Source organism: Cyprinus carpio, chromosome A7 (genome assembly GCF_018340385.1).
Source record: "Cyprinus carpio isolate SPL01 chromosome A7, ASM1834038v1, whole genome shotgun sequence".
In the NCBI taxonomy this organism is placed as follows: Eukaryota; Metazoa; Chordata; class Actinopteri; order Cypriniformes; family Cyprinidae; genus Cyprinus; species Cyprinus carpio.
Window position 1 is genome coordinate 20,082,427 of NC_056578.1, and position 9,460 is coordinate 20,091,886.

At 37.1% G+C, this 9,460-nt stretch overlaps 2 protein-coding genes across 3 annotated transcripts; one reads left to right on the top strand and one right to left on the bottom strand.

Annotated features, from left to right (window-relative positions):
- Positions 1 to 141: 141 nt before the first annotated feature.
- On the top strand, positions 142 to 4,661 carry LOC109100501 (ceroid-lipofuscinosis neuronal protein 6 homolog). 2 transcript variants are annotated; one of them, XM_042760282.1, is made up of 7 exons: positions 142 to 466; positions 751 to 871; positions 966 to 1,064; positions 2,985 to 3,173; positions 3,277 to 3,332; positions 3,445 to 3,564; positions 3,776 to 4,661. In XM_042760282.1, exons 1-7 carry the CDS (start codon positions 420 to 422, stop codon positions 4,041 to 4,043), a joined length of 900 nt encoding a protein of 299 aa, XP_042616216.1. In that variant the 5' UTR covers positions 142 to 419; the 3' UTR covers positions 4,044 to 4,661. The 2 variants fall into 2 exon arrangements, with proteins under 2 accessions (XP_042616216.1, XP_042616217.1); XM_042760283.1 differs by having other exon boundaries at positions 754 to 871.
- A 1,295-nt stretch (positions 4,662 to 5,956) lies between these two features.
- LOC109063150 (testis-expressed protein 9-like) lies at positions 5,957 to 9,220 on the bottom strand. Its single transcript, XM_042760284.1, has 6 exons — positions 9,122 to 9,220; positions 7,586 to 7,662; positions 7,261 to 7,466; positions 7,069 to 7,166; positions 6,817 to 6,987; positions 5,957 to 6,205 (listed from the first exon to the last, which is right to left on the bottom strand). The coding sequence occupies exons 1-6, from the start codon at positions 9,200 to 9,202 to the stop codon at positions 6,119 to 6,121; spliced, it is 720 nt and encodes a 239-aa protein (XP_042616218.1). The 5' UTR covers positions 9,203 to 9,220; the 3' UTR covers positions 5,957 to 6,118.
- Between the last annotated feature and the right edge of the window lie 240 nt (positions 9,221 to 9,460).

Consider the following 9,460-nt stretch of genomic DNA (forward strand, 5'->3'; position numbering starts at 1 on the left):
AATGTATTGCAGAAATATTAAAATAGCACTCTTTTCCGATTCCATACAGGGAGTATTTTGCAGACTGGATGGACAGTATTACTGAAGTCCTGCAGATGGCAGTGAGTGTCCTGTGTGCTGAGCTTCAGTCATAACTGAAGAAAACCCGGTCTGAACGTCACGTGATTCAAACAAACTAAAACAACGTCTTAAGACATTGTTTGACTCCGTGTATGCAGTGAACTGGAACTGAAGTAGACGTAAATCGTCAGTATAAGTCGTATATTAAGATATATACGAAACGCATAAATCATTTAAACTTTTACAGCTTCGGTGCAGGATCTGGCATGTGACTGAATGAATACTTGTCTGCAAAAGTGTAGCAGAGCTGATCGATTCAAAGTAGTGCTGAAATTGCTATAAGAGCAGATCCTTTGACCATGCGGAGAAGACCGCAGTCTGCAGCTTTGACCCCGGCATTTGTGAGGTTTGGACATTTCCGTAGCTGTGCGAGAATTGTTGTGTTATTATTTATCATCGACGTTATCTACAGCCTAATGTTACAGTTTAGCCTTTCATCTTTTAATGCTGCAGTGTTATCTAATATCACCATTTGATGGTACAGTGTTGCCTGAACAAATAACAGGGCTGTCCGGTTATTACTGTTCTGATACATTTTTATTCATCTGGCAGCTGAAAAGCATGGAATGCGATTATTTTTTTAAATTAACACTAGAATTTATAATAAACATGCTGTACTTTGTTTTAAAGCAGGGCCGGGAGTGAGAAAACAGTTTCTACAGCTGCAGGACAGTCCCGGTTTCACACAGACCTCTGGCTCTGTTTCACTGTGCAGAACTGGATATTGGACTTTGGGAGGCCAATTGCTATGGTACATGTTGAACCAAGCTGTGATATTTATGCATTATTGTATTTTTTTCTTCCTTGATGCCACTAACATTTTTATATATATATATTTCATTTAGATCATAATGCCCCTGGAATGGTTTCCTCTTAATAAACCCAGTGTTGGAGATTATTTTCATATGGCATATAATGTCATCACACCGTTCTTATTACTGAAGGTACACACTTTCTTATACACTTGAAATATTAACAAAAGGATATATTCACACACACACACACACGCACAGAGTGACCCTTAAAGGGATACTCCATCCCAAAATGAAAATTTTGTCATTAATCACTTACCCCCATGTCGTTCCAAACCCGTAAAAGCTTTGTTCGTCTTTTTGCAGATGGTGTACGCTCTTCTGTGCCAGCAGCGCTGCGCCAATGTGCTGTTTGCTTTCAAACCAAAGTGTAAATACATGTAATAAACATATCTTTGTGGCGCGGCTGATACAGAAGAGCGTAAGCTGCCTGCATACAGCTCAGATTTGCCAAAATGTCGCTACGCTGATTTGGAGAGAGACAGAGGAGAGGAATTGTTGAATTATTTTTGTTTTCTTCATGTACAAAAAGTATTCTCATCGCTTCATAACGTTACGGTTGAATCACTGATGGCAGATGGAGTATTCTGACGATTCTTGACACTGTTATTTCTTTGGCAGTCTATGGGACAGTCTCAAGCCTCCCTGTTTTCATCCAAAATATCTTAAATTGTGTTCCGAAGACAAACTAAGCTTTTACGGGTTTGGAACGACATGGGGGGGGGGGTGGTAAGTGATTAATGACAAAATTTTCATTTTGGGGTGGAGTGTCCCTTTAATGTGCAGTTCTTATAGAATGTTCCTTTCCTCTAACCCTTATATATATTTGAGTGTGCTTTTGTTTAAGATACAAAAGTAGACATTTACATTTACTAATTTAGCAGATGATTCATTTATCCAAAGTGACTTTTTAATGAAGAATACAACAAGTGATTCAACAAAAGGCAAATAAACACATGTAATGCTCATAACAAAAAGTTTCAGTGCAAGCTAGAACAAAGAGTGATTAAGGGAAAGTGAAAGCATTTTTTTTTTTTTTTTTTTTTAAAGTAGGATGCCGTTAAAGGGATTGTTCACCCAAAAATGAAAATTACCCCATGATTTACTCTCCCTCAAGCCATCCTAGGTGTATATGGCTTTCTTCTCTCAGATGAATCCAGTTGGAGTTATATTAAAAAATGTCCTGGCTCTTCCAAGATTTATAATGGCAGTGAATGTGGGTCGAGATTTTGAAGCCCAAAAAAAGGGTGTCCATCCATAATAAAAAGTGCACGGCTCCGGCGGGATAATTAAGTCCTTCTAAAGCGAAGCGATGCGTTTGTGTAATAAAAATATCCATATTTAAAACTTTATAAACTGTACTTATGCTATGTTACACCTACATCATCCGCTGGAACGCCACTCTTTCGTGAAGCTAGAGATTACGGTTAATAACGTTTTTAATATGGATATATTCACCGGGTGCTGCAGCATAAATGGCTACCCACTGCTCCAGGTGTGTGTTCACAGAGTGTGTGTGTTCACAGAGTGTGTGTGCACTTTGGATGGGTTAAATGCAGAGCACGAATTCTGAGTATGGGTCACCATACTTGGCTGAATGTCACGTCACTTTCACTTTTTTTTTCACTTTCATATGGATATTTTTCTTACACAAACACATTGTTTGCTTCAAAGTGCCTTTATTAACCACCCAGAGCTGTGTGGAACACTTTTTATGATGGATGGACACATTTTATTTGGGTTTCAAAATCTCAACCCCCTTCACTGGAATTATAAATCCTGGAAGAGCCAGGACATTCTTTAATATAACTCCGATTGGATTCATCTGAAAGAAGAAAGTCATATACACATAGGATGGCTTGAGGGTGAGTAAATCATGGGGTAATTTTAATTTTTGGGTGAACTGTCCCTTTAAGTGCTCCGCATTCCCGATGATGGTGGGGAAATCATTCCACCACTCCATGTAGAGTTTTGATTGCACATAACGGAAGTCCAGAAGAGCATTGCAATAGTCCATGGTTTTGATCTAAACATGTCTTTAATATTTTGTAGCTGATTGAGCGGAGTCCCACAGCCCTTCCTCGCTCTGCTGTTTACCTCTGCATCATCACCTTTGTCATGGGAGCTAGCATACACCTGGTAGGAGACTCTATTAACCACCGTCTCATCCTCAGTGGATACCAGCTTCACCTTTCTGTCAGAGAAAACCCCATTATCAAAGATCTGAAGCCTGCCTCACTGGTACAGTAGTTAAATGTACAGATCAACTAATTTATGTGCTCTTTTTGAATACTTTTTTTTATTTTTTATGATAATAGTAACAAATCCTTTTTGTGGTTTCTAGATTGATTCCTTTGAACTTCTTTATTACTATGATGAACACTTAGGGCATTCCATGTGGTAAGTATACTTTCCATACTTATATTTCATCTGTAATTGTGCTTTAATTTACAAGTTTACGTTACAATTGATGTGTCTAAAACACCCCCACACCATTCTGTTATCATTATAGGTATGTCCCTTTCTTCCTCATCCTCTTCTTGTATTTCACTGGCTGCTTTACACAAGTTAAAGATGAGAAGATGTCTTACTCAGGCTGGCTGCTACTTGGCCCCAGTGCAGTGTACTATTGGTAAGTGAATTATTCATTCAAGTCAACTGCAAGCATTTTTTGAGATGTAGAATTTCTAGTCACTGTGAAACAACATGCTCAAGCTAATTTTTTTTTGTAATGTATTTACAAGTAAAACAGAATATTAATGAAAAAATGAGCCAACAATACATTAGGCTTTAGTTATTAAACATTCATGTTGTCCTAACATCAATGTGGTTTATTTCTTCAGGTATCTGATTACTGAGGGGCAGATCTTTGTCCTGTATGTCTTCACCTTTTTTGCCATGGTTGCCACTGTGATGCGCCAGAGGCGGATGGGCTTCGTGTTAGACAGCAATGGCCGTTTCCTCTTCTATAACTTCATCATTACTCTGGGATTAGTTCTGGTCTGGGTCGCATATCTGTGGAATGATAAAGTTTTGCGCAAAAAGTATCCCGGAATCATCTATGTTCCAGAGCCTTGGTCCTTCTATACCTTACACATCAAAGGCAGTTAAATACTAAAAGAAAATCTGAACTAAATATCACTGACATTTCTCCAGTAATAAAAAATTATATATATATATATATATAAATAATGCTTTCACCAAGTTTAATGGCACTTTGAGTGAATTTGCACTCAAATTCTGGATATGGACTTTAGTTCCAGTGTTACTGAAAGGGATTGCTCAACCAAAAGTGAAAATTCTGTCATCATATACTCACCCTCAATTTGTTCCAAACCTGTATGAATTTCTTGTTGACCACAAAAGAAGATAATTTGAAGAATGTCGGTAACCATTGACAGTAGATATTGACTTCCACAGTATAGAGAAAGTGGAAAAAAAAAACTTTGGTTACCAACATTCTCAAAATGTCTTTTTATGTTCAACCGAAGAAAGAAACTTAAACAGGTTTAGGTTGAGTGTGAGTAAATGATGATAGAATTTTCATTTTTGGGTGAACTATCCGCTTTAAGTTGGTTTTAAGTTTGAATCTTCACAAGGCAAACTATACAATGCCATGATTGTAATTTGGTAGGACTGAATAATAAAGTAATATATTTATTGTGGATTACAGTAAAAATGTTGCTTTTATGTCATTGTTTTTTCTGAATAAAGTTTGTACTCCATATATATGTTGTGAGTCATTAAGTGTGATCATGAGCTGTATAATATGATAGGTGGAACCCTATATCAGTGTTCCTATGACAGTGGTGCTATCATTTACATCAACACTGCAGAAGACTTTATCTCCTACAGGTAATCCAGAGGGAGTGACTCTTTCCCTGAACAGCTGAAACGTGTGTAGACATGGTGAGTTTGATATATTCATTTTCTCTTCTAAAACTAGACAATGTTTTTATTCAGCAAATATATTATTGGACATTTTTTAAAAGGTTTCTCCTAAAATAATTTTAGAAGCTGAAAGACTAATTGTTGTTATTGCTATTTTGTTATTGTCATTTTAGTTTATATGTTTATTTTTTTTGACAAAATTGCAAACTTATTGTAAACATATTGAAAGGATGCTCATTGAATCATTTGAATGATGCAGTTGAACTGTATTTTCCATGAATATAGCCATTGCTACTGACATGGCGTTAAATCATAAATACATTTTTCTCCTCTAAATTTTATTTTTCAATGATTCATGGTACATTTTTCAACTATGCTTTTTTTCTAAAACTCTTTTCAGGCAAAATTCTTATCACAAACTCAGACTGATGGTGAGCTGTGTTACGCAGAAATAATGTGTTTGCCATCCATGAATATAGTAAAATAAACTAAATTGTTCTTTAAAAAAAATGACGTACAGAACATTAACATTAAGAAATTTGTGGCATTGGTTTATACTGTAGTTTCCTTGTTCTCATGCAGAGTTCAAAGAATGTTTCTCACTTTATGACAAGAAGCGAAAGGGGAAGATTGAAGCCAAAGACCTTATTACAGTCATGCGCTGTCTGGGTACAGGTCCCACATATAATGAAGTGGACAGACATCTACAAATCCACAAAATAGGTAACGATCTCATGATTAACACATTATATTGAATTGGGAATGTCTTGTTTGCTCTTCCATAGCTTCCTAGTGTCGCCTGTGGCTAACAGCGATATACAATTGGATTAGTGGTCTTTTTTTATTTAAATAATTAAAACAACTAACCCAATCCCAATTCCTACAACTGACTACTACTAAAGAAGAACGGTTGGACCCTTACCCTAAATAATGCAAATACTTACTATCAAGAATGACATATTTTTGTTCTGTGTATACATTGTATATAAAACAACAATTGATTAAATGCTACGATAAAGAACTCATATTTGGATATACTGTACAGCTTGATTCAAGTATTCACCACTAGATGGCAATCATGAAGTAATCTGAATAAATGTGGCATGGTTGAGAAACACTTTGTCATGAAATTCTGAATATTATTTTAATGATGTTTAAAGATTGTCAAACAGTGAATGAAATTGAAGTTATTTGTTGGACACATTTTATCTATTTTCAACCTATTTACAAAATACAAAACTGAAACCTATGAGACACCACCCTTTCCCCAATCCAGAGCTTTCATGAACTCCTCTTCAGTGAAGGGCTCTATTCAGCCGCACCTCTGTTGCACTCTGGGTACTGGCTGCCTGCTTGTGTGTCCTCTTCATGCTCTCCAACTCCTAGAGTGTATAGACACATGCATTTACATATACCTTAATTAAACATATTATGAAGATTGTGTTTCAGATGTAGATGTCCCGATTCAATATTTGTTTGTTAAAAAAGCTGGATCTTTGAAGGAGATTTTAAACCTAAAACTACCCTAATATGATATATTTTTTAATAAGTCTAAAGTGAGATGACAGTGAATGTTTTTTTTTAACTGACTCTACTGTTGTTCTCTATCCTTATTCAGTTTCCATGTCCCTGTCATCGTAAGGGGAAGGGTGAGTTCCAAAGATATCTGTCCCAGAAGACCAAGTGCAGAGTGCTCTTGTCTCTGAGCAGCTGTGTTGTAGTCTCACTTTACACACGGAGGACTTATCAGGTTAAAAGGCCCATGCCAAGGATTCCATGGCTCTGGATCCTAGCACAACTCCAATTAACAGGAATTATGGCATTTATACTATACATCTCCTACAGGAAATGAGTTGAGGTTCCAAATAAATTATCAAAAATGGTCAAAGGAGTATTTTTATTCAGATCAGTAACACTTGTTCTGTCATACGGTCACGTTTTCAGTAGTTTGTGGGAAGAACTCTGAATAATATTTTGCCAACAATTCAAGTACCTTTTGTGCTTCCACTTGCTGTTGCAGTCCTTCACACGTCCGACTTGATTCTTCAGCTAAAGCGCTTTGCTTCACAACTTGAGTCTGTTGGACATTTGTAGTCCTCTGGTGTCTTGCCCTTTCCTCCTCTATGTCCTTCGGTTTGCTGCTTAAAGTGCTGTTTTCATCATCCTTCATGACACGCAAAAGAGATTTTGAGTAACTTGAACTGACTGAATAGATGAACTAACCTTGAACACATCTCAAACTTACCTTCTTGTTGCATTCATATTTGTTGCATTCATATTCAAGTCTGTTCAATTCTACCCGCATTACTCGAAGTTTAGCCTTCAAAAATCTGATTTGAGCTTCTGTAAATATGAAATGAATGTAAAAGCCATAATACAAATAATATAACAGCGCAGCAGATTCAATATTTGAACGGATTTGTCCTTTTTAACCCACCTGCACCCATCTCTTCTCCGGCACTGGGCATGATGTCATCCTGCAAGAGTTCCTCAGTGAGATCATCACTAACTCTGTCCTCGATTATACTGATTGTCTTAGCAAGTGAGAAATCTCCAAAGTCTTCAGGAATAGCAACATCATCAACCACAGTCTGTGGTGCTTTCCTAAAATTGAAAGAAACTGCTGGTGCTCCCCAAACGTATCTGACAGATAAAGGCCAAAATTCATCCAGATTTTGTGGGATTTCATTAAATACCTTACATAAATTATTTTTCTTTTTTAATGTTTTATGTTTGAATAAAAGTCTTGATAATACACTTACTGTGGATTCTTTCTATTTCCTGATCCTGGCTTGTTTGGCTTTGAAGATTTTGCAGAGTAGATCTTGTTTCTCATGAACTACATAACACAATGGAAATATGTTTCTGTAACTAATGGGGTCTTGTATTTAATCCAGATTTGCAATGATTCATTTTTTTGTTTGAGTTGTACCATTGTAGGGGGCTGCTTAGATGTGGATTCTTTTTTTTGTATCTACCTTCCTAATAAGACAAACAAAAGATGTTGCTTATGTTTGTCAAATTGCCATTAACTAGAAAATTCATAATCACAGTCAGTATCAATGGAGATATTGGAGGAGATTGGTTTGGAGAGCACCTCATTTTGATCCCTCTTAAAAAAAACATTATTGAAAACATTTACAGTGTTAAGGTGATGGTGCACAGGGCAGCTTTTTGAGCAGTGTTGCTGGGCAATGTTGCCATCCGTGGGCAACCAGGTGAAACACAGGGCCCACGATCTAAAGAATCCAGATAGAAATTTGTTACCCATTCTCAGTGGGAAAGTGGCCAAGTAACATTGTTCAAAAAAGTTGCCCCATGTATCATCACCTTTAGTGTGTGGGTTTGTGGCAACATCACACATATTACATTTTATACTAAACATACTATAGCTATACATTAAAAGATACAGATTAAAAGCACAGCCCACATTCTCTCAAATATTTCTTACCAGAATCTCTTGTGTTGTTTTTCACGTTTTCTAGTCTTGCCATAACTTTCTCTGCTTCTCGAACAAGTTCTGCTGTTTTCAGTCCTAAATTCTTCATAGCACCTGTTGTGCAGTCAATTAATATAAATGAAATACAAACCAGCGTAGATAAACGAATGAATAATAAATCCATAAATACTTGTATTCTTCTTCTTTATTTAGTAGGAGGTCCATATGTGGTGGTTTCTTTGAAGGAGCAGAGGAAGACCTCCTTTGAGGTCTTGAAGGCCTTTCCGAGTAAGACGTTTGAGGCTTTTTTAACTGATTGTAAATAAAGTATAAGCTGAGGTTATTAATCTTTCTCTGTCCTCAGAAAACTACGTTCTTTCCTATTTCCTAAGCTTTTTGATAATTTAGTCCAGCTATTGCTTTGTCAGTCTACCTTCCCTCCTTCCATTTTCATCTGAGGCATTTAATTTTAAGTCAAATAATCTGAGGATACTTTCATCGTGTCATTCGCGTTCAGTGAGGTGATTTTATGTATACACACTTGATTCTTTTAATTCCTGTTTTTTTTTTTTATTTATAAAATTGCAGTCGTAATTTACGTGAAAAATAAATCAAAGATAAAATCAGTATGATGTGTATTTCAGACCATTAGTTATTTTATTGCTATATTAAACCGCAAATTACGTCAAGGGAATTCCAACACAACACAACCCCCAAAATGAACTCTAAAAGTGCCTGATAATAAAAGAAAAACAACTGAATATGACTGGAATCTTCTAAAGCAATGAGAGGGATATTATCAATTCTTACGGACAGGCAGTCATGCTTCAGACCAGTGATTGATCATTATACTTCTGACCTGAACTACAAGAACTCGCTGCAGCTCCCTCGTGTGGGCTTCCTCGTGTGGCGCAGTGCGCATGCGCGGTCCCCGCAGCATCAGCTTCCCCAGCGGTCGCCAGTCAGCGTCTGACTCTGAACCTGCAGCAGCTCGTAGTGTTACCCTGCTCCTGATGCACGCGCGGGGCTAGTGACCTCAAGTGCAACCGCAAGCCATGAATTACCACCGTGATCTATCAGAGTCGGGTCCGATTTGTCCGTGAAGTCCACAGGCGGTGATCGTGATGTACTATTTACTGAGGAAAGCAGCGTTCTCCAGGTTCAGGTTAAGGCCTACTTGTTAGATCCCCATCCTCGT

Coding starts and splice junctions, on each gene's coding strand:
- LOC109100501 (XM_042760282.1), top strand. CDS start 420: ATGCGGAGAAGACCGCAGTCTGCAGCTTTGACCCCGGCATTTGTGAG. Junction 1,065..2,984: donor CACCGTTCTTATTACTGAAG/GTACACACTTTC, acceptor AATATTTTGTAG/CTGATTGAGCGGAGTCCCAC. Junction 3,565..3,775: donor CCCAGTGCAGTGTACTATTG/GTAAGTGAATTA, acceptor TTATTTCTTCAG/GTATCTGATTACTGAGGGGC.
- LOC109063150 (XM_042760284.1), bottom strand. CDS start 9,202: ATGCTGCGGGGACCGCGCATGCGCACTGCGCCACACGAGGAAGCCCAC. Junction 6,988..7,068: donor AATATGAATGCAACAAGAAG/GTAAGTTTGAGA, acceptor CGTGTCATGAAG/GATGATGAAAACAGCACTTT. Junction 6,206..6,816: donor AGCAAGTGGAAGCACAAAAG/GTACTTGAATTG, acceptor TATACACTCTAG/GAGTTGGAGAGCATGAAGAG.